At 33.8% G+C, this 24,988-nt stretch overlaps 3 protein-coding genes across 3 annotated transcripts; 2 read left to right on the forward strand and 1 right to left on the reverse strand.

Annotated features, from left to right (window-relative positions):
* LOC105156416 lies at positions 1,089 to 1,642 on the forward strand. The gene has a single exon (XM_011072534.2). It carries the CDS (start codon positions 1,190 to 1,192, stop codon positions 1,322 to 1,324), a length of 135 nt encoding a protein of 44 aa, XP_011070836.1. The 5' UTR covers positions 1,089 to 1,189; the 3' UTR covers positions 1,325 to 1,642.
* Positions 9,408 to 15,708, forward strand: LOC105156418 (transcriptional repressor ILP1). Its single transcript, XM_011072535.2, has 6 exons — positions 9,408 to 10,733; positions 10,895 to 11,062; positions 12,404 to 13,083; positions 13,551 to 13,845; positions 13,979 to 14,268; positions 15,072 to 15,708. Exons 1-6 carry the CDS (start codon positions 9,483 to 9,485, stop codon positions 15,262 to 15,264), a joined length of 2,877 nt encoding a protein of 958 aa, XP_011070837.1. The 5' UTR covers positions 9,408 to 9,482; the 3' UTR covers positions 15,265 to 15,708.
* LOC105156419 (transcription factor bHLH30) lies at positions 18,440 to 21,967 on the reverse strand. The gene is made up of 3 exons (XM_011072536.2): positions 21,740 to 21,967; positions 20,924 to 21,436; positions 18,440 to 19,878 (listed from the first exon to the last, which is right to left on the reverse strand). Exons 2-3 carry the CDS (start codon positions 21,404 to 21,406, stop codon positions 19,396 to 19,398), a joined length of 966 nt encoding a protein of 321 aa, XP_011070838.1. The 5' UTR covers positions 21,407 to 21,436; positions 21,740 to 21,967; the 3' UTR covers positions 18,440 to 19,395.

Consider the following 24,988-nt stretch of genomic DNA (forward strand, 5'->3'; position numbering starts at 1 on the left):
TTACCATGATTTGAGCGTGATTGTACCACATAAACACTTATCAAAAGCTAATTCGGTGAAATAATTGTTGTCATGATCAAAGACTAGCTAGTAAAAGGTAGTTGAACTAGAGTAGGATCCAACCGAACTCGATTCCACTTGTTTATCAATTCAACCAATAAATAAAATAAACACTGAAAATAATAATATTATTAAAAAATTATGAAATATGTATTGATGAATATCTCCAAATTCAATTATTATGAGCATATCAATAGGGTAGCTCATAAACTACGGAAATATGTTGCCTGGTTGAAGTAACGGGCGACCCATTATGTTGGTGGGTATATATAGTCTACATAAATAAAAAAATGTGTAGGTTGAAATCTACCAAAGTAATGTACACTTATAAAATGCAAACATACCATATTATTTGGACATGGCAAGGAGACCACTCTAACGTTTTTATTAAAATCCGGAATTCGTCGGGAGATTTTGATAGTTATTGTAATATACATATATATATTATTGAAAAAAAAAAGTAATAATATGAAAATAAGCACTTGTAACATATACTATTAATGATGTTTTGGGCTAATGGTTAAAATTAAGGTTGATGTCTCATGAATATGTTCGAGATTATGGATTTTAAGTGAGGTTTCATTATATATGAGTTGTTGTAGTTTATTATCCGAATGTGAATTTTTTTTACATATTTTAATGGTAGTTCTTTATTTTTAAAATTAATTGTTTTGTTAATTATAATTGATTATTAATAATTAAGTTTATGATATTTATGTAATTGATTAAATAAAAATCAAGCTATCTCCTATTATCGAAACGGCATAGAGATGTAAATAAATAAATTGTAAAGAAAGAAAAGGGAAGAGTGGGTGGATTTGTTAGAATAGTTTTATCAAATTTGCACATCGTTGTTGGCTATGGAATCCCAAGTGGGAAGTGGGAAGTGGGACCCAGACCCAGAGAGAAACTGTCTGGTGATCTTGGGGGCAGTGCACCCCCTTTGGTGCCCCATAGTTGGCTCTTCACTCGACCAATCCTAATTAAGACCACACCTCCACACACCTATAAGAACCCCCCTCTCACAATTTGGAACCCTGACTTCAAACTCATTCACATAATTAAGACATCCTCAACCTCAACAAAAACCAAACTCTCTCTCCTCTCTCTTTCTCGCAAGCAAGAAACTATGAAGATCAGCATCAGCAGCGGCGGCAAGAAAAGGATCTCGAGCAGAGGGCTCAGCGGAGTCTTCAGGGAACAAAGGGCTAAGCTCTACATCATCAGACGATGCGTCGTCATGCTACTTTGCTACCACGACTGACTGACTCACGTCTTCGGGTCGGGTTAAATCTATTGTGGCTGCCTCAACGAAAGGAACTCAATCGTTGCGAAATGTTTCTTTCGTCAGAGCTCCTTGAAATATTGTCCAATTTAGTTCCTGTCTGATAGGACACGAGACGATGATGTTTTTCTTTTGTTTTGGTTCTCGACTACGTTAATTAGAGTACTGTAAATAGCTGCGGCGGGAGAAGTGGTCCATTAGTTCTAGGTTTTGACAATTTTGTACTAATTAATAGGCCGTAAGGGCTTCTTATTGTATACAAATAGATGGAATCATGAAACTATTATTTTGATTCAATTCTTGGTTTTAGCTTGTGCTTTTGTTGTCTTCTTCGTCTTCTCTTTCTTCTCTTCAACTGTGGGATGTAATGAGGAGAAGCCAAGAAATGGCTTAATATGAAAATATTAAATATTAAATAATTTTCATTTTTAGCAATTTAAAATTTTAGATGACGCAGTCGTGAGAACAAATACGAGAAATAAGTTAAATAAGAAGTCTTTGGTTAGAATGATATTGCCACCTATTTATAGAAAATACAAGTAATTCTTTTGTGACATTATAAATGAACAAATTACCTCTCTATGAAAAACAAATTATCAATTTATCTTTTGTATTATTAAAAATACAATAATTTACCCTCTATATTTTTTTAAAATAAAACAATTTATCTCTCTAGATAGGAATAAATTATTTCATTTTAATTAACACGAGAATAAATTACTATTTTTTTTTCACAAGGAGTAATCTGCTCATTTATAATTCATTTATAAAAGAAGGTTTTCATGAGGGGTTGCATTTTTACGGTGTATTAATATATCAAATATTAAATAATTATCCTCTTTTAACGATTTAAATATTTGGATGGAGTGATCATCAGTTCAGATTTTTCCTTCAAGAGCATCTGAATTGATTATATTTAAATGAAATTTCAGTGAGATAGGGGGTAGAGGAGTATATAGAATTAGTTCTAATTTATTTATACATATTCCCTACGTAGTCATTTGCAATTGGCCCACATTCTCTTCATTTACAATAGTCACAAAATACAAAAGGAGAATGTACTTCTCTTTTCTTCCTAAAAGTTGGAGTTAATTATTTTTGTTAACATCCCTCCCATGCTAGCTACAGTTTATATTTGAAGAAAAAACTGAAAAAAAAAAATGAATAATTAAGAAGATTGATGAGGGGAATAATAATAGTCATAATACTAGTTTGATAAGAAAAAATTTATTTAATATATAATTGATAAATTAGCAATAAGTCAATTGCTGATGGAGGATAAATATGGATTTTCATTCAACGGTTTTGTTAATATCAACAAATTCTGTAAATATTAACTAATGAAAGGATCTATTTGTTAGACAAAAACAAACGTTAGGAAACTAAATCTAATTTTTTAAATTATAAAAGTTTACGTATAGTTACACAAAATATCAAGAGAACGAGGTATAATTAATTATCCCTTTTTTATTTAATTAATTACTAACTAGGAAATCATTATTCTCCTCATAGCCTGTTTGACTATATATCTTGGCTTTCCAACGATCAACTTGATAACTAGCAATCCATAAAGCATTCTAATACCTCATTAAAGTTGCTAATTAATGTTATGGTGGCAAATAAAGTCGCTTTTCTCAATCAGTCAAACAGTCTTGCTAACCTTTAGCTACTGTATAAAGGCACGTCTGTAGTAAGCGTGATAATCAAATCTTTTCCATAATACGAAATTAATTATGGTTTCATTAAAGTCGTGTTTGATGTGGCCCCCTTAAGCACAATGACATGCGCCCAAACTACCACTTAAAGATAGGATAATTATGGTTAGGTGTGGTGGTTCCATTATTTTCATTTGTTTTTGGTGATAAGTATAGGAGGTTACTGGACATAAACCTGTCTTGACGCTAAACCACTTTACTAATCTTGTTTTATATGTCTCTCGAACAAAGATAATCTTGTTTAATTTCAAATATGTCTCAACCAAACAACATGCGTTAGTATGTTAAATTATAATTGTTTTTTATAATGTTCTCTAACTATTTAATTAAGTAAATAATCCACGTATTAATGTTAGGTCAAATAATTTTTTTTTAATAAGAATCGAACGTAAAAATTTCAGACACTTATATAATAAGTCATAAGTACAGAATAATTAAAGGGTGTTTGGCTAAACTTGTTTAAAAGATTTTATAAGCTCATATATCTTATAAGATACTATATATTAATTTACATCAGTACGACTCAATAGTTATTAAAAAAATTTGATGTTAAAATCAGCGTCGAACTAATTAGCAAGTAAAATTTTCCTAATATCGATTGGCAACGAGAATTTTACTTAATAATTAGTTTGAAGCTCATTTTTTTCCTATAAACTCTCGAACATTTTATGAAATACTTCAAAGAGCTTATAAGGTCACCCAAACGCCCTCTTAATCTCATTATTAATATAGCATAATTTACAATATTTAATATTTTCGCATTCTAAAGAATAGGTTCTTAATCCATGTCAGCTATATGTGTGATTAGAAAGGGACATTTGATATTACCTCAAGGACTTTTAATTGCAGCCCTAAAGTTTTATTGTCATTTTCGGACAAGTTAAATGTAGTACGTAACAGGATAAGAGCAAGTTTTTCCAAGTCACACATTTGATTCTCTTTGAATTTTTTTTCTTGCAGGAGATATATGTACTGCTCTCGACCTAATTTCAAAGAGAAAAAAGGGGTTCCTAAGAGTTCCGTTGCTACATGAGTTGCAATAATTAAAATTCTGCCTCTAATTCTTCAACCAAGAGGGTGTTTTCCTAAATATTTTTAAAATATTTTATAAACTCCTATATTTTATAAGATATTCTAAAAATTTATAAGATGTTGGATTTTATTTTAACAATAAGCTCCTATATTATTTGAATAAAATAAGATATTAAAACTTATAATATATTAAGATATTTCGCGTAATAAGATTTTTGTATTGGTAAAATGATAAAAGACGACATGATACTATTAGAATCAAATAAATTGTTATTTCTTAACATATTTTGTAGTTTAATATTTTTAAAGTACTTTCATAAATAGACACACTTCAAACAAAAATTTAACAGTAAAAAAATAACGAATTATTATGTAAAATTTTAAATAAAAATAATATATATGTACGTTCATACTAGTCGAATATTAACGTAAATATATTGTTATATGTACGTTCATACTAGTCGAATATTAACATATATATATTATTGATATTTTTTTTGTTAATGCAATAACTAATTCTAGTCGTATAATTTAATATTTTTTCAGTAAATATAATATCAATAGCAATGTTATTTTTGTTTAATAATAATAGTTTATTATTAAATAATAAAATATTGTTTTCTTTTCTAAATGCAAGAAAAATTAAAGAGCAATAAAATTCTTTAAAATCATAGAGAGAGAGAGAGAGAGAGAGAGAGAGAGAGCATGTGTATGAATGATAATATTTTGTCTTATGACATATTAATCTTATAAAGCTTATAAGATATTATAAAAAAGTTAGAAAATTTAATTTTTTTCAAATAAATTATAATTAAGATCCAAAACCTCTTGTTTTGGAATCTTTAAAAAAAATTATCAAATAATTTTATAAAATTTATAAATCCTAAAACATCTTATAAAATAATTTAAAAAACTTGTAACCTCAGTCAAAGACCTCTAAAGATCCTAAAATGAGCAGTCCAGTCTTTTTGTTTTTGTTCAAAGAACACATCTGTCCTAATGTTCTATAGTCACCGAATTCTTTTTTGAGAAAAAAAAGGATGATCAATTATAATTATTTTTTATTTTTATTTTCTTTTTAGAAAAAAACCAGATACATGAAGAAGTCCAAAAATTGAAAAGATGAGAGTTGGTGGGGGCAGAGAGGGTTTCTTAAAAATTCTGGTGTCGGCCAAATAATCAATGGTTGCCATGTAAGTTCAGGAAAATGACCGAAACTGTCCAAACCCCACACCCGGACCGAATTAGATTTCCTATTTCAATTTATATTGCATTTTTTATTACATTTCATATGTACAGATTATATGTATAAACATGACGTGGTCATTTTTTTTAATATATATATATAATAAAATAAAAAATACAACAGGAATTGCAACAAAAAATTCACTCCGCACCTAAATAGAAATTGCACTTTCTATTACAATTTTTATATATGACATAAAATAGAATATGCAACAACCCTTCCCTTGTGTAATGGCGATGAGTCAAAATCTGAAATAGCAGCAACCTTATCCTCCCCCACGTGCAATCCTCCCTGTTCCTTACCCCACCATTCAACTCTTCTCTCTATCTGACATTTCTGTATTCCTTTTCACGATTGCTTGCTCTTAACTTTTTCTTTGATGCACACTTGAACCATGGATCCGCTGCCTACCTTTGATTCACTAGAAAAAGATAATTAAATTATTATTGGCTATGTTTTATACTCAGTAGTAAATAGTTATTATTAATCAGAGTTGAATAAAAATTGATGTAAAATTTTTCTTATTCATCATAAAAATGTGGCTTTTAATCATTACAAAAAACACGAGGAACCAAACAATAATTGTGAGAGTGTTTGTTATTTTTCTTTAATTGTATACTAATTACATGACAAATATAACAAATATATTGCTTTTAGCCATATAATTAGTTCAGGTTCGATCAAATTCGATTTGAGTTAGAATTTTTCATCCCTTTTTTTTCTTTATGGATAGTACAGAAGATACACACACAACTATATACGTAACTGTATCAATATGACCCTTGAGCATATATATACACTCAATTATTACAGCTTCGTGATAGTTGCAGGATCACTAAGATTAGGGTATCGACAACGTCGTAATTCGCGTGCTGATTCATTTTACATATGCTTTTGTTCTAGGTCTTTGATTGCCACTGAGTTGATCTTATGAAACTGTATATATATAGAGTATTATTGAAATGTTTTTATCACCTATCGAATATTCACCCCGATCTATATGGGGCCCCTGACCTTCATTGGGTCAGGATCACAATCAAACTTCTACTAATGCTGGATCATGCGTGATTGACTTATTGGTAAACATTTTAGTCTGTATTATTACATATATGAGACTGCTTAATAATATTCAGTAGAGTAGTAGATACTTGTTTCGTACCCAAGTGGTTCAAACCATCTCATCAGACATCACTTATCTCTCTACTTTTGTATTTATATATATACTTTCCCTTGTCTAAGAATCTGCTCACTCTTCACTCCCCTATCTCACTCTCAGACACACACACACACACACACAGGAAATATACTAAATTTTGTATTTACAACTTGGTGTTATATACTTAATAATCTGGGCACTCCATATATATGTGTATTTAATTGGTAGTCGACAAGTCTTAATCCGTTGACAGTACTATACTACTACATATAGTGGAGAAATGATAGACATGTTCATTCAGACAAGATTGATCGCCACATCAAAATTTGAAATTTTGATAATTCAGAATGTTAATTTTCCAAGTTCTTGACCGTACCAAATACTAAATTATATTAATAGGTATTTTATAACCCAATTCTGTCTTGTATTTTGATTTCTTTGATACATTTAAACAAATCAAATACGTACAAATCTATATATAATACTCTTGATTCTTAAAATTGAAATGCAAAACAAACTATATAAGGAGAGGTGTTTGATGATTGTGATCAAATTCATCTGAGTTTATTATATATTTGTTTAAAGCCAGAGCTGAATGCACAGACCAGGGTGTCAAAGGCCCTTACTGTCTGTTTTCCGTTAGGCACATCCATCCACAGCAACGAAACCAAGATGAGGGCGAAAAACAAAACCAACCCTCGTTTCAACTTTCAAGGGAAATGATGTCCCGTTTTCCTGTTCATTCTTGACTAGGGTGTATGATCATACGTCTGGATTTTATATAGGTAAACGAACTCAATTTCCTTATCCACAGGACAAATGAACGCTGATCAAACCCTTACTCGATGAGTTGGTACTTTTGGTATAATGCAATCAAGCATGTTTTCAATGAATTCATGAGCATTTTTCCTGACCCCTCAAGATTTGCTATTTTCTTGGTTGGACGATGTATGGAGCAGACAAGCTAATGTCGTTATTTCAAATAGGTTTGGCCCCTGTTAGTGTATATGTTTATTGCATGTTTGAATTAAGACAACAACCTTAGTGACCTGTAAGAGTCTCCAGGTTCATGAATTTTGCTCTCCTCCCAGTTGTGCAATTTGTCCTTGTATTGGACAAGATATAATTCCACGGCTTCATGTCCAATTATGATTTTCGACGTTCCTACCTTGTAATTTCAAGATATAATTAATAACGGATAATAACACTATTTTCCTTTAAAATTTAATGTAATTACAGTTAAATTTTTTATAATTTAAAAAATTACATTTAATATCATTAATGTTTGTTTCTATCTAACAAACATAAGCATTAGTTACTCAAATTCACTAAATTTGATAATATTAGCTAAACAATTAAATAAAAATTCATATTTATCCTCTAATTAACTTATTACACGTCAAATAAATCTTTCATAACTAAAAATACATTCTTTTTTACATCATATTTATTTAATTTAAGGAAAAAAATACAAGCTACCTCTATGTGACATGGGATGTGTACAGTGTACACCCCCTATAACATAATACATACCAAATTACATCTTTATTATTTCAAAATAAAACAATTTACCCCTTAGTGGGGTGGTGTAATACAGTCACCCCTTCCACGACTTGAAATATATAATTTTTGAAGAATAAAAATATTATATATAATATATTAATATTTATGATAATATGTAAATGTTAATTGCAAATAAAATATTATTATATATAAATATATTTTTAATCACCGCCACCGCCGCCCAGCCCCCGTCACCGCCTTCCAGCTTCACTCCCGTTGCCCGCACCACCCCATGCCTCCCTCCTCCCCTTTCCCCACTCCCCCCAGTCATCGTTCAACCTCTACCTTCCCCAACTCGCGCTCCGGCACCGCCCCCTCGCTCCTTCCCCCTTCCCCAACTCCTACCTTCGTCGCCGCTCCCCCTCCCCATTCCTAATCCCTTGCCGGCCTCCCCTTTCCCCATTCCATTAGCGGCCTTCCTCCTCCAGGGCCCCAATATCGTTGGTCCTCTTTTATTCAAGTTAAAGAAAATCGAGGTTATTGATTTTGTTAGTTGAATTTTTACCTTAAATCAAAATTAAATTAAATCAAATCCAATAATTATTAAATAAATTAAATTAAATCAGATCCAATAATTATTAAATAAGGTTATAAAGTAGTCTTATAATTAAAAATTAAAAATAATAAAAAATAAAGAAAATGCATGTGGACTGCACGAAATTGTGAGGGGATAAATTGTATTATTTTAAAAAATATAGGGAGAAAATTTAATACTTTTTTTCATTAGATGGTAATTTAGTCATGTTTAATATCATAAGGATAACTATATTGAATCTATTTACTTAGTCTAAAAATACTTCTACGATCGGCGAAACTATAGCATTTACGACTATCTTATCACTATTCAAGTTGTCCAGAGATTTATACTCTTTTTAAATCAAGTCTCACCCAAATTGGTTGGTCGAATCTAAACTAATTATATAAAAAGTGTGATATATTTACTGTGTGATTCAAGTACCATTTAAAAAAATGATCAACAATATATAAATATATTATATTTGCTTTATAATTATTTGATTCGACCAAAATTGATTTGAATAATAATTTTGCTTTCTTAAGATCATTCATTACTTCCTCTGGATTTATAACTTGGTTTCTTCTTGAGTTTGAAAAAAAGAAATATTTGTCTCCCTGCAGGGGAAACATATAGCCCAACTTTTAAAGATTTTGGACTTCATCCATCACTTACTAATCCACCTGAGCTAAGTGGATTAATTTAGGCCCAATAAGGCATAAATAATGGGCCCCATTTTATAAGCCCTATGGTGTTTTGGGCCAAATAAAGAAAAATATCCGCTATGCAGTGAGTCGCGGGTCGGCTACGTATAAGTTGTGAAACCCAAATCCGACCCGGCAATCAAAGTTTACCCATCCATACGGAGCCGATCACAGAACTAATCGAAAACCTATTCTCGACCCGCCACCATGAGCACCAAATCCCGCAACTTTCGCCGCCGTGCCGGTGACGACGAAGATGAAGACGATACCAACTCTGCGGCTCCCTCCACCGCTAAAAGCAACGGCACCCCTTCCACCACAAATAGACCCTTGGCCACGAGTAAACCCAAGAAAACGTCCTCTCAGCCCCCTTCTAAAAGTCTCCTTTCATTCGCCGATGACGACGACGAATCACCCTTTTCTCGGCCGGCTCCCAAGCCCTCCTCTTCTTCCTCTTCACGTCTCTCCAAATCATCAGCTCACAAACTCACTTCCTCCAAGGACCGACTTGCTCCACACCCTCCATCCTCCACCCTCCCTTCCAATGTCCAGCCACAAGCCGGAGTTTACACTAAAGAAGCCCTCTTAGAGCTTCAGAAAAATACTAAAACCCTCGCGGCACCCGCCCGTAATAAGCCCAAGCCCGAGCCGGAACCTGTAGTAGTCTTAAAGGGTTTGATAAAACCCGTAATTGCGAACGATTTAGATTCTGGAACTGCCGCTAGAAGTCAAGATTTTGAGGAGGACGATATGGGTTTTGATCGAAAGCGCAAAGATTTGAATATTGAGAGAAATGATGCACTATCCCGGTTGAAGGATATTGGTTTAGGGCCTGGTTTGAGGGAGGATGAGGAAGTGATACCGGACAAGGCAACGATAGAGGCAATTAGGGCAAAGAGGGAGAGGCTGAGACAGGCCAAGGCTGCAGCACCAGATTATATAGCATTGGATGGAGGGAGTAATCACGGTGCAGCTGAAGGTTTGAGTGATGAGGAGCCGGAGTTTCAGGGGAGGATTGGGTTCTTCGGCGAGAAAATTGGTGGTGCTGATAAGAAAGGTGTTTTTGAGGATTTTGAGGAGAAGGCAATGCCAAAAGAGAGGGGTACCGAAATGGTTAGTGATGATGAAGATGAGGAGGATAAGATGTGGGAAGAAGAGCAGGTTAGAAAAGGGTTGGGAAAGAGGCTAGATGATGGTGTTGGGGCTCAAGGAGTGGGTGGAAGTGTTACTGGTGTCAGTAGTATTCGGCAAAGTGGTAGTTTGCAGCCAAGTTTTGGGTACTTGGGTAGTGGAACCAGTGTGACGCATCATCCTCCGGTGCAAAATGTGGAAGCTACTGGTAGCTACAGTAGTATTGGTGGGGCTGGTGGAGAATTAGTTGGTTCCAATGTGATGTCTATATCTCAGCAGGCCGAGCTTACTAAGAAAGCCTTGAATGAGAACTTGAGGAGGGTTAAGGTATATGTTTTTTTATTCTCATCATTCTCAGCTTTTTTGGTTTAGTATGAAAGATATCCTTTCAGTTAGGGTAATAGCATTCTCGATGTTGATAATTTTGATGTCGCTTGGTTTTTTTATGATCTTTTAACTTTGCAGTTTGATGTACATTCATGTTTCAGGAATCTCATGGCCGAACAATGGTGTCATTGGCTAAGACTGAAGAAAATCTGTCTTCTTCCTTGCTGAATATTACTAGCCTAGAGAATTCTCTGGCTGCTGCTGGTGAGAAGTTCCTCTTTATGCAAAAGCTTCGTGAGTTTGTTTCTGTTATATGTGAGTTCTTGCAGGTATGGATTATCCGATTTATGACTTCTATGTCCTTATACTGTTAGTTATTTTGTTGTTAGACATATTTGCTAAGCTTTTGTTTTCTGGCTTTGCACTTGTTTCATTTGCCTAGAAGTGTAGATTTCGCTGTTCCTAACAAAAATGCAAACTCATTGCAATTTTGTTTGGCCAAAAAAAAAAAAAAAAAAAGGAAGAAAAAGAAGAAGAGGAATGAAAATAACAACTAGCTAAAACGAATTCTGATTCTTCTTGGTTTGAAAGGTCGTACTCTACCTCTGTGGTTCCATGATGGAATATTCTGTAATACACAGTATTTTCAAATATCATTTCAATATCCTGACCACATTGCCCCCAATTTGGCGTTGCCACTGATTACCAATTGGGAACGGAGTGCAGAATTCATAATTGTGAGTAATTGGCAATTAATATTGAATGATCAATTTCTCAATTTTTTTCCCTTCTCTGCTATAGTGCCAATTGAGCTATAGCAGCTCTAGTTCTTCTTCCTTTGCTATTTGTCTTTGCAATTTCATCCGTATCACTTTATATTTTTTCTTCCCTTTTACTCTCTACTTTACCAAACTTCACTATGATCACTGATCATGAGTGGCTCCGGTTGTCTTTCAAGGAGAAGGATATCAACTGCATTCTTGCAAATTGCAACTTCTGATTATCTTTAGCATCTTGGCCTCTGCTTAACTGCTATGACCTCAATGTAACCGACTCTTTTGAAATGTGGGAACTATTATGTAAATTTGGTTAGGTGTTGGAATGAACGGGATTAATGCTCCCGCACTTTGTCTATCCCAAATCTGCAAGGGAAAAAAGGTAGAAAAAGTAAAGGAACTGAAGAAGGGGGGGAAGGGTTTGAATCAAGTTGCTCTGGGTGCACGAATGTTTGCGTTGCTTGTAGTGGTGCCTTTCCTAATGGAAACAGGGTTCAGTGATTCTGAGAAAAAACACATTCCTTTATGTGCCAATTTTGCACTGACAAGCAGAGGCATCATGCTTCCATGATGAGTGGTTGTGCTCGTTAAGAATATCAGTGATGACAGATATCGACTTTTCTCTTTCGTCTTCCACTGAAATAATCAAGATTTTTTGTTGTTGAATTGTTAAGAAAACAGGTTGAATGGTAGCTGCATTTATCACAGAACTAATATTTGTAGCTTATTTCATTTTACTGGACTTTGCGTTTCATGATCTACTGTTTAGACTCTTGTGATTTTCTAGTAACATGTTTTGCTTTTTCAATCTTGGGCTTTTCTTTTCGTCTGACTTGTTTCAGTGCATGGTGGAAGGGCTTGCTTTAACAATGTTGGTGCTATTCTTTTTTGCAGCATAAAGCTCCTTTCATTGAAGAACTTGAAGAACAAATGCAGAAGCTTCATGAAGAACGTGCAAGAGCCATCACAGAAAGAAGAGCAGCAGACAATGATGATGAAATATCTGAAATAGAACAAGCTATTATTGCAGCACGTGCAGAATTCCGTAAAGGAGTAAGCAATCCAGAAAAAGTTGCCGCAGCTATTGCTGCCTCTCAGATTGCATCTGCTAATGCAAGAGCATTAAAAAGTGCACCTGTGGAGCTAGATGAATTTGGTAGAGATGTAAATCTGCAAAAACGAATGGATATCACAAGAAGGGCAGAAGCTCGACAAAGAAGGAGAGCGAAAGCCGATTCTAAAAGAAAATTGGCCATGGAAAATGATAATTCCAATCAACAAATGGAAGGAGAATTGAGCACTGATGAAAGTGATAGTGAGAGTACAGCTTATGAGTCAACACATAATCAATTACTTGAGGTTGCTGATAAAATTTTCAGTGATGCAGCTGAGGATTTTTCTCAATTCTCAATTGTGGTTGGAAGATTTGAAAGATGGAAGAAAGATTACGCATCAAGTTATCGTGATGCATATATGTCATTAAGTTTACCTGCTATTTTCTCACCCTACGTGAGGCTCGAGCTTCTGAAGTGGGATCCACTTCATGAAGATGCAGATTTCATTGATATGAAATGGTAGGTACTGTAGATAATTCCATTGAGATGTTATGTTTCTCCTGTAGCTTGATATTTTAGTACAATATCTTATGCAAGATAAGAAAAAGTACCGTCATATACTTACAAAAGAAAGATAATCAGACAGCCGCAGTAGGTTCCTACTTTGTTCCCCCCTCATTTGGTGTGATATACATTTTTTGTTGTTGCTATACTTGTAGCATTGGTGCTTTAATTCCACAGGTATCTAGCCAGTAAGTGGTATTCTCAGAGTTTGAGAAGATTTATGGGGATTTATTTGTTTACTAACTTGTATAGACATGGTTTTGTTTAAAGTTAGTTGCACCTAAAAATTGATTATTTAATGAGTATGCACATGTAAATTTATGTGCTTGCTTGAGCTATATCTTCTTCGATATTTGGACATTTTAAAGATTATTGTTCATGTTTCTGTTGATTAATGTGTATAAGTTTCTTATGTTTTCCAGGCATTCCTTGCTATTCAATTATGGTCTTCCAGAAGATGGCAATGAAATCAGTGGAGAGGATGCTGAAGCTGATGCTGATGCCAATCTAATTCCTGAATTGGTTGAAAAACTTGCAATTCCTATTCTACACCATCAGTTAGCTCATTGTTGGGACATGCTTAGCACCCGTGAGACGAAGTATGCTGTTTCTGCTATGAACTTGATAATCAGATATGTAAACCTCTCGAGTTCTGCTCTTGCTGAGTTGGTAACTGTGTTACGTGATCGTCTCACTAAGGCTGTGGCTGATTTACTGGTAATGTTGTGAAACTTTCGAACATTATTTGTCTTGTGGTTATCTCCCTGGTTGAATTCAACTGAATGTTCTCGGTGTCATAATGCCAGTATTGATTAATGACAGTTATCTGTCTTGTGATCCTGAATAATAGGTGCCCACGTGGAGTCCACTTGAAATGAAGGCTGTACCAAATGCAGCACGAGTTGCAGCATATAGGTTTGGTACATCTGTTCGTTTGATGAGAAACATATGCTTGTGGGATAAAATCCTTGCGATGCCTATTCTTGAGAAGATTGCTCTTGATGAACTTTTATGCGGCAAGGTTCTTCCTCATCTTCACAGCATACAGTCAAACGTCCATGATGCAATTGTACGTGTAGAGAGGATCATTGCTTCACTTTATGGTGTCTGGACAGGTCCCAGTGTTACAGGGGATCGCAGGTATTACATCTGTCAATTCTATAGATTCACTTGTTTCATGTTAGCTAGTTAATGACATGCTTTTCATCTTAGCTAATAGTTTTCCTTGCTTATGATTTTTGAGTTGTGTTTTTGTGTTTATTGTTCATGGTTTTTGCACGTGATTTATTTCCCGGTTACACATTTGGAGTTCCTATTAGAATTTGTTGAATTCACTTTCTTTCTATCATTAAAATTCCATGTGTAAGGAAGATGGTATGGTAAGCCTGCAAGCTTGTTACGATATGGCGCCATGACCTTTTATCTGAACTTTGGGATATGACTCTTCATATGAGCTTGGGTGTCCATTTCAGTTGATCCTTACCCTTAAAATACATCTTCGGATATAGGCACTGTTCAACTTCATTGAACTCGGACTGTAGGCTTCAATGGAATATGAGAAGCTTGATCTTCCACAATGCAAAGCCCATTTCCTTGGGCAGATGGGCTTTAGCAGAGATATCTCAATAAGATGCTTTATTTTTTGGTCCCCCATTGACTTTCAGTATGAGTTTCAGTAGAAGTGCATGCACAAGGATATAGGTGTTTGTGAAACTTGTGTTTTCTCATGTGCTTGGTAGCTTAATATAACTGGTTGCTAATACGAGTACAATGAAGTATTTTCACTTCTTAGCAATATATTTTCTTAAGGGGGATAATTGATTTAGTACCATGATTGATAAATAAAACCTCATAAAAACTTTTTTTTGGATAGTATCCTCAAGTTGTGTTTTGTTGGAGCAGAAAGTTGTTCCATATAACAAGTCATTTTTCTTTGAATGTAGCCGAAAATTGCAGCCTTTGGTAGATTACTTGCTATTGATTGGGAAGACACTGGAGAAAAAGCACGTGTCCAGTGCCATGGAAACTGAAAGTGGTAAACTTGTGAGACGATTAAAGAAAATGCTGGTGGAGCTTAACGAATACGACCATGCAAGGGCACTATCAAGAACATTCAATCTCAAAGAGGCGCTCTAGTTTTACTCTCATGTGTTGGGTTCAAAAGCCGTCAGCTTCTTGAAAACAAGGCAGCTCGAGTGGTGATTTTTCTTGTACAATTGTGAGAATAGTATAATTGTGTATGTTCCTTTTGGAGGAATCTACTACTATCACACTGCTAGTATCCATGTGTTGGTTTAACACACCGGCATTTCTCTCACATGGTCGCTACAGAGCTGTTGCTTTGTTGGCCAATTTCCAGAGACGTTTACGTTAGCTCATAATGATGTAGGAATTGCATTTAGTCACAGGACAAGTGTTATTATATCATTACTTGACCTTCGCATATCTACGACACCTTATTCTATGAATGCATATCTATAGTATTAGTATATGTGCCAAAAATGTGTATAACAATTGGCAGCAATATTTGAAACTAAAATATTGTATGGTATGGATGTGTAGAGCATCATTCACCAGACAGTTTATGTCTAGCGTTACAGGTCAATGCTTATCAATGCTAATGTGACGGATGAGACATCTCTTGCACTTTCGTTTGCGTGCGTGTGTCCGTTTGTATGTATAAAAGCAAGATCAACGAGAGCACCTAGGAAACCAGTCTTCTAGGTATTGTTTATTGTGTCAATGCAAATACATATAAATACATATATACGAAAAAATACATACCATCTTCTTGTAACATTCGAAATAAGTAAATTACTTTCTTATTAAAAAAAATATCAAATTTTTTTTTTTGTTGGATTTAAAATCAAGCAAATTGTTCCCGAAAAGAAGTGGTGTATTACATACTTCTTTAGTTTGATTTTGATTGATTTTTTAAAATAAAATATTATTTTATATATAATAATATTATGTTATATTATATTGTACAATATATTATCTATAATAATATATATCTTTGTTAAGTGAAAACCTAACCCCTCCCCGCCGCCACCACTACCATGGTCGCCGCTTGAAACCCTCTCCTTCCCTGAAAACCCTTCCCCTTCCCTTTTGCTTGAAATCCTCCCCATCTCCCATCGTTGCCGCCCCTTTTCCCGTCCCCACCCACCCCCTACCCAGAAGCCTCCCCTGCCGTCGCTCCTCGTTGGAAAATGCTCATAACCCCACCTCCACCACCCCTACGACGCCTATTACTTCCTGCTCCCATGTCACCTTCGCCGTTGACGCCCTTGACCTCCATCCACTACCCGTCTCTTTCTTTCTCTCTCTGTGTATATATATTTATATATATAATATATTACATATATATAATATGTTTTGATAAAATTTATATAAATATATTTTACATAACTATATTTAAGTCGAGATCCTTGATTTGAATTAAAATAAAATTTGGGCCATTAATTTACTAGTTAAATTTGAATTCTGAATTTAGATCAAATCTAATGATTTTTAAATAATATTATAAATATAATTTTAAAAGTTATAGGGAGACACTTTTGATATTACACTTCTTCATATATAAATAGACACACACACATATATATATATATATTATATAAAAAAAAAAGAGCTTAAGTGACGAACACATGTAAAAAAGAATTATACCCTGCATTACCGTGACTATGGCTTAAAGATTATTGTAAATTGATAGTATTACTCATGGTCTGATAAAGTGTGAAAATTTAAAATTTTGATTGCAGTGAATTAGTTATTTTTACATAATTGTAGTTAATATAATTAGAAAATTTATTATGATTCTTAACTAGGATCATAGTATTTGTCAAGTTTATTTAAATATAAATAATGTTTTGGCTCGCATATTGAAACAATGCCCAATATCGGTAATGAAGTTATAGTTCATTATTATTCATTATAATAGTTTTAATCATAATAATTAATAATGATAAAAAAAATAATATTTTATTTTATCAAGATCACTGACCAATAGCTTCCTTAGGCCCTTAAAATCAAGTATCAAGTTCAGAAAAGTGCAATCGGTTCACTTCTAGAAACTACGCTCCACTTTGTCTGTTTATTGAACATCTTGGTTGGTCATGGATAATGTTTTTTGAAACATGTTCATTTTATTGATCATGGAAACTTTTTTGAACATTGTTTGAAGTAAGGATATATGCATCGTTTCTTTAGGTGTTCAATTTATATTTCAAATAGGTCCTAATTTCGGCATAAATATTTTCTCAATCACTCATTTTTTTGAGCAAACATGTCAAAATTGGACAAAGAATACCAAAAAAGCATCCTCCAAAACAACACGGCCATGTAACTGTGTTGTTGTGTTCGACGGTATTCCAAATTCGTTAAAACTACCTTCAATTTTAATGATTAGATCAGAATGGTAATATTTTTAAAAGGTTATGAACTAAAATTGTGAATCAAAATATTTAGGGACCAAAATCAATTTTGATCCTAAATATAAGGACCAAAAGTGTAATATATACGGCCTTTTATTGTATCAGCCTCTACAACTATTTTAATATATGTTTCTCAATGCTATCATTAGGATGAGATATCAATTTAATAATTAATTTAATCCATAAAGTACTAAGTAATCAGAGAGAGACCAAAATCAATTAAATCACATAATAATAGTGAAAGAAAACCTAAATACATAATTAGGCAGCTGCTCACTGCTTCAACAAGTGGTGCATATTAACAAAAACTTTTGATATTCACCCATTTTCTTATTCTATAAATTACATTAATATAAGAGTCAGTCCATTTTGCTCTCTAATTAAAATATGATTAATCAATAATTACTAGTACTATTTGCTATGTATGAACTAATTTCTTCCGACACATATATGTCTAATTAACTTGAGTGAATTGCTCATATTGTAAACTAGGGTTTTAAATTATTTTATCCATTGCATTTCATAAATATACATACCTCTATCTATCTCCCAGATTTATTAGATATTTCTTGAAATGTATATATGTACAGGTTGCATGAATTATATACATGTGATGTGTATTATACAAAATATATACATTTTGTAGCTAATTATTAGATTATAATTAGTGTCATGGTTAATTGATCATCTGCTCTTACTTGTTTATATTATGCACTATATCAGTCAAACAGATAGCTAGCTAGCGCATATATATATATATTTATATGTGTGTGTGTATGCTGGTTTTTATTTTATACAAGAAAATATGTATGTAAATTTAGAGATGATTAGACAACATTCAAAAGACAGATTATTAATGGTTTCTTGACAGCCGGTGCAACTGAAAATCTTGGACCTTGGTATAGCAAACCTCAATAACCCAATCAGTCAAATGAGTACTAATGACCACTACTACTTAATTAGAGTACCTTAAATTACAAGCAAAATATAGTTATAATGATTTTAACATAACATATATACACTCCCACAATTAGTATTAATCCCATCACAAGCTCCCTAGAGCACCTAACAAGAACTAATTATAATACTTCATGACCATCCATCCATGATTTTGCATGTGTAGGAGAACAGAGAGCTGGAAGCTAGAAACATCACTGCACAAATTGAGGAAGTGGTAGTGGCAGTCGCGGTGGCGGTGGCGGCCGGTGGTGGTGGTGGTGGTGGGTTAGCACTGATTAAAAACTTTGTAAACATGATCAATGAGAACATACATATATATATATATATATATATTACTGTACCCTTTCTGTTGTTAGGTTTGATATAAGGTTTCTCCATTCAAGAAAAAAGAGCCCTCTCTGTTCTTTCCCCCACATTCTCACCTCATGTGTGTGTGGATGAGAATTATGGTCAAGAAAAATCCTAAGTTGCAACAGATTGTGACAGTCACCAACCACAGTCCACTCTTCTTGTCAGCTGTCCGTGGGAAATTATAATCAAGATCGAATTTGATCGAATTTAAACCAATTATATAGCAAGCGCAATATATTTGTAGTATGATTGATGTGGTTCACAAAAAATGATCAATCATATAACAAGTATATCATACTTACTTTATAATTAGTTTGATTCCATCAAATTCGATTTGAGTAAAAAAGTTTGGAGTTTCACGTTTCTTTCTCTCTCAATGACATTCTCTTTCAGTGAGTCACCCAAAATAAGTCACTCTACCACACCAACCCCATATACTACTTAGAGCTCAAACAAAACCCACAACCCAAAAATTCACACAAAATAGAAAGAAAATGGAAAAAACCTAGGAAATAAATCTTCAAAGGGACCTGTATTCAAGGATATTAGTATTGGTTCTTTGCCTCTTAACACTCCCTGATGACCCAGATTCATCCCCGTTTGATTTCTCCATCACTGCTTTCAGGGCTTCTTGTATAGAGTTTATAGAGTACTGTTCTTGTTCCTGCTCCTGCTCTTGCTCCCAACTGTTAGAGTACTCTTCCTCTCCAGTGATGAACAATACGTTCCTTACTCTACCTCCAAGAGTCGTGATTTCTGCTTTTACTGTTTTCAATCTCAAAGCTTTCAGAGCCTTGATCAGGTCCGGCAAGAGGTCCGGCCGATCTTCGCAGCAGATCGAAGCTTTGAGCACCCACTTACCATCTTCATCTGATGCATAATTATCAACTGTTAGTTCATCTATTTCGGTTGGAACGGGGCTTGTTTCTGCTAGTTGAGAAGTTTGGCGTTTGAGCTCCTTCACATGTTGGATTACTTCTGCTAGCAACGAAGCTTTGTCTGTCTGGAAATGATAACCGAAACGTTAGTCAAATGTTTACAAGAATGCTGCATTGCCAACATAAGGAAAGAAATCAAACCATGAATTGTTCATTATAATTTCAGAAATCTGTAACTAAGAATGAAGCAAGAAGTAGAGGGCGGCTGTGCTTTTTGTCGCAATGTGTAAAGATTTGTTTTTTTTTGTTGTTGTTGTTGTGGGTGTGTGTGAAAAGAAGAAGTAAAGCTTCAGTTTTTTGTTGTCGTATAATAAGGTGGGGTTTGGGAGAGTAGGCGTGGGATAATAGTGTCTGAAAATGAGGCCAATGACTGACAAGAATGCTTCTTTGTCTGTCTTTTTTATTTCTTTTACTATCCCTTCATACTTAGTTTTTTTACTGCAAATCCGGCAAGAATTTTCCATGGAAGCTTTTCAACTGCTCCATGGTTCCTCTTTATCTTATCAAAGGAGGCGATATCGACGCTAACATCCCCTTTTCCGCCCCATTTTTTTTCTTTCCTCGAAATTATCACTGAGAATCTCATTCTAGCAACAAAAACAGGTTAATCAATTTTAAGACATAGCTCACAATAAAGCACATAAAATGAGCTCAATTTCTGTCATTTCCCCACCTAAATACTTGAAATTTCTTTAGATGGGATTTAGCATCTTGGGATATCTAAAGAAATCCTGCAACAACTCACACTAAACATAACTGAATCGATCAAATTTTAGGTTAGTCCTGATTTTTCTGGTACAAATTCATGTTGCTGCGTTTATATTGAACTTCACATATCTATGTTGTGTATAATTTTTTTCTTTAAATTCACAAATAATATATATTTTATACGCATGATGTGTATATATATTGAAATATGAGATGCAACAGTCATTTTTTCATCAGAAAATCTTATCTTATTTGAGGAATATATGTGTAAATGCAAAACACATCATGATTCACGGGAATGCAGTAGCTATATGTAGTACATATACTATTATACATCTTCGCCTGAAGAATGAAATTTCATGAGATAGAATATATTGTACATATATAGAGTATACTGCTTACTTTTGTTGTGCTGGGGAGTAAGCTTCTGAGCCTAGCAAGATGGTTATTAATTCTTTCTCTACGTCTCCTCTCAGCTTCGCTGTGGCTTTTAGAGGCTGCAAGAGCCTTAGCATCCATAATTTCTTGTGCCGTCATTTTCTGCAGCTCGGCCTGAAGCCCGAAAGGGGCTGAGATGGGGTGCACCACCTGGCCTAAAGACTCCTGAATCAGCCTTAGCTGATGGTCAGACGACCCACCCTCGTAGCCGAAGTAGTGCAAGCCGGATGGCCTCCTGTTAAATAAACCTCCATAGGACGAGGGTGGGGGAGGGGGGAGGAAAAAAGGGTCGTGATCACGGGTGGAGAAATGGACCGGAGGGAGTGTCCATGGTAGGATTTCTGATACTTGAGGGAAAGTTAAAGGTGATCCTCCTCCACCGGGGCCGCCGCCACCGGCGCCTCCTATTCCAATATATGCATCAGCAAGACTGTTGTGTTGCTGCATCTGTTGAATAAGTGATTGGACCTGCAGAATCTGAGAAGCCTCAACATTATTTTCTTGATTCTCTTCTTCTTAGTCAATATTGTCACACACAAACACACACACAGAGACATGTATTATGTGGTTATAGGCAGCTATACATGAAAAGATGGCTGAAAACAAAGAAAGTTTAGGGTTGTTTGATAATCATGGCATGCAAGAATCTTGTATTAGATAATAAAGATGAAAAGTGAGAATATGTGAAGGGAAAGAATGAACAACTTGGATTGATCGATCTACTTCGTCTGCGGCCGGGGGACAAAAGGGAAAAAAAAGAAGGGAGAGAGAGAGAGAGACCTTTGATTTTGATATGGAGATTTTGGGTTTCTGGATTCTTCTCTCTTTAACGTAAGAAGACTTTTTCCTTCTACTTCTTCTTCTTCTTCTTCTTGTATATATGTGTGTGTATATATATATATGGTATGTACAGGCTTTAAGGAGTGGTGATTGATTGTAGTGAATGGTGAAGAAGAGCGAGTGAAGAACCCTTTTTATCAACACCACCACCACCACCACCACCACCTTTCCCTTTCTATCAATCTTTTCGGTTTATTTATTTGTTTCTCTCTCTCTCTCTCTCTTGATTTTTGATTTTTCTTTCTCCTTCCCCACCTGACCCCTCCACTCCTAACATATGTTTTTAAGGTATCGTACTTTAATGTATTTCAATGTTTTACTATATTTTGGTAGCATATTCCGTACTCATTGTATTTTATGTGAGTGGCGTAATTATTTTTTTATACTTCTCTATTATACATAATAAGAAAATTAATGAACGTATAGTTGTATTTCTGATCATTCATTAACGGATTATTTATTTAATATGTTTTATGTGTACAAAGAAAATTAGGAAAAGAAAGAGAAAAATGAAGAAACTTTTTTTGAAGAAAAAGGATATTAATATTATACTAAAATAATATATAGTTGAGCATAGGGTCAACTCACATGTAGGGATATGTTGATATTCTGAAATTTCTAACTAGAGTGATACATGTGCTATAGGAGGCCGATGAGGTACACCAAACATTAATTTGATACTTTCTCATTTTTATTTTTTATTTCTATTTTAGCATATTACTGTGTGTGAGCGAGTGATGATAAGAGAAAAGGTAAAAGAATAGCTTTAGGTTGTGTTTGGCAGTATTAATGGTGAAGAGGCTTCCCACGTTGTTCCATATTATGCCTTTTTTTTTTTTTTCCTTAAATTTCTTTATAGCTATTTCCATATTATGCCTTTTTTTTTTTTTTCATTAAATTTAATTATAGCTATATATATTTTCCACGCCAAAAACCCTTTCTGCTTCTCCAAGGCCCCATGTAATCATTATGTCTTGGAACGCACTCCCCCTACCCAACCTCTTTCACCTTCCCTTTATTCATTTTGTACACAGCTTCTGTCTCTCTATGCATTACTTCATTTCCTCGGTTTCAGTTGCATGTCTTCATACCCCCCCCCTCCCCGCCCTCTTTTTTTTTTTTTTTTAATATATAAGAAAATATAGTGACATACCACGTACACATCGGCATGAAAAATTGCATTCGTGCTGTGTGGTCGTCCATAATTTCTATAATTGACCTACGATCACCAAAAATTAAAATTTAAATACGTGAGAATCTACATATAGATAAAAGCATACATTAATTCAGACCCGTCAAACCATTTAACAATAATTCAAACCCATATTCTTTTTCTGGTGGGCGGAAAACGCATTTAATTTATGTTTGTGAAGTTGGGATAAACATTGTTTAAGAAAAAAGAATTTCAGTTCATAGGTCGTGTTTTAATGTTTTGTGTGTTTATGTAATTATTTAGTGATGTATCTCTCTTTTTAGTTGAATTTATACTAATTGTCATAAAAATTGATTTGAATAAATCTAATTTAAATGAGAATAATTGAAATATATATATATATATATATATATATAAACAGAAATGGGAAAGACCGTACCGTGATGCCCATATATGAGCCAACAGTATCGTAACATGCTAAATATTTTGTTGTCCTGTTGTGGGGTGTTATGATTCAGATCTTGAATAGTAGTAGTACAGTAATAGGTGGGTTTGTATCGTATCTCACCTTTTCATGTGGGAGTAACTGTAGATAATATTCCGGATCTAATCTTACTTATCTCCATTCAATTACTTTAATTTTGTGAATTTAATGAACAGACAGACAAGTAGTCTACAGTTTTTAAAATGTGTCGGATCAGAAGAATCCTTGAATTAATGCTCAAATATATATGTATATATATACATTGTATATAAGAAAGAGTATCTTTTGGGTGTTTTTCTTTTTTTGGTATATATTAAAATTGACTTATTATGTTGTATATTTTACTAAATAATAAATAATTTATTTTAGATAGTATTATAAAATTTGCACACATATGTTGATGTGCCACAAATTACTAATATATGTATATATATTATTGCTCATCCTATGTACATATATTTTTATTATGTATTCAATTCAATTTAATTTGTTCAAATAATAAAATGAAAGCCTCATAATTAAAAAAAAATATGAATTCAAATTGGACGAATGTGAATGTTTAATTATTGTAATAAAATCTTTGAAAGCTGTAATTTATTTATGAGTAAATATAAAGAAAATGGAGAAGAAATATATAAATAAGCATGTATCAAAAAGGTGGTACTGGTGAAAAACTAAAAAGTGATGTTTTCACCCTGCAGAGTTTGACTAATGAATGAGAGGAATTGGCAGAAGTTGAATCAATCATCATTAACCCTAGTAAAACTTTTTATTCACTTTCTTAGCATCATAATTAAAATTGACTGCATTTGTCTCTTGGGCTTTTGTGAGAGAGAAAGAGAGAGAGAGAGAGAGAGAGAGAGAGAGAGAGAGAGAGATTTGGCCTTGGTTGGGCAATTTTGATACAGCATTCAAATAAAGCAAAGACAATGATCATTAACTTGCTCAAAAGATTGTAATTTACATAAAACCATATTCTTTTAGAATGTTTTGCTTAAATGATAAAATTGAAGCATTGCATGTAATAAGTTGTGTCGGTATCTTTCACTAAGGTGATAAAAAAAAGAAAAAAAAAATCGTCAGAATCAAACCAAATCAAATTATCTTTTATTTTTCACTAACAATATGAAAATTGACATGATCGGACTAATTAATAATTAATCTCTGTAGACTAGTGAAATTAATTAAATCGCACATGTATACAAATTATTTAATTATGTATAAAGATAAATGAAATGAAGTATTAATTTTGTATGGTTAGGGAATTTGTATTGTATTAAGAGAGGAAAATTGGGAGAAAGATGAGTTGAGTTTGAGGCGTGGAAAAACAAGATAGATGTATGGTTGTAGATGATGTTGCTAAATGGTCACACGCATGGGCACATTGGTCCCCCGTTTCTCAACCTTTTTAGACCCTCCTTTTTCTGCACCACCAATAATTATTATTTTATTTTATTTTTATCATATGACTCTTTTATATTTTTAATTAATCTCTCATGCATATTCAAAGATTTGATGATGGCTGCACCCTCCACTCCACTCCACTCCACTG

Source organism: Sesamum indicum, linkage group LG2, assembly GCF_000512975.1.
Source record: "Sesamum indicum cultivar Zhongzhi No. 13 linkage group LG2, S_indicum_v1.0, whole genome shotgun sequence".
NCBI classification, from domain to species: Eukaryota; Viridiplantae; Streptophyta; class Magnoliopsida; order Lamiales; family Pedaliaceae; genus Sesamum; species Sesamum indicum.

Excerpts from the sequence above, each read along its gene's own strand:
- LOC105156416 (XM_011072534.2), top strand. The coding sequence starts at position 1,190 with ATGAAGATCAGCATCAGCAGCGGCGGCAAGAAAAGGATCTCGAGCAGA.
- LOC105156418 (XM_011072535.2), top strand. The coding sequence starts at position 9,483 with ATGAGCACCAAATCCCGCAACTTTCGCCGCCGTGCCGGTGACGACGAA. Across the intron at positions 13,084-13,550 it reads GATTTCATTGATATGAAATG|GCATTCCTTGCTATTCAATT; the intron begins GTAGGTACTGTA and ends TATGTTTTCCAG. Across the intron at positions 14,269-15,071 it reads AGTGTTACAGGGGATCGCAG|CCGAAAATTGCAGCCTTTGG; the intron begins GTATTACATCTG and ends CTTTGAATGTAG.
- LOC105156419 (XM_011072536.2), bottom strand. The coding sequence starts at position 21,406 with ATGCAGCAACACAACAGTCTTGCTGATGCATATATTGGAATAGGAGGC. Across the intron at positions 19,879-20,923 it reads TACTCCCCAGCACAACAAAA|ACAGACAAAGCTTCGTTGCT; the intron begins GTAAGCAGTATA and ends TATCATTTCCAG.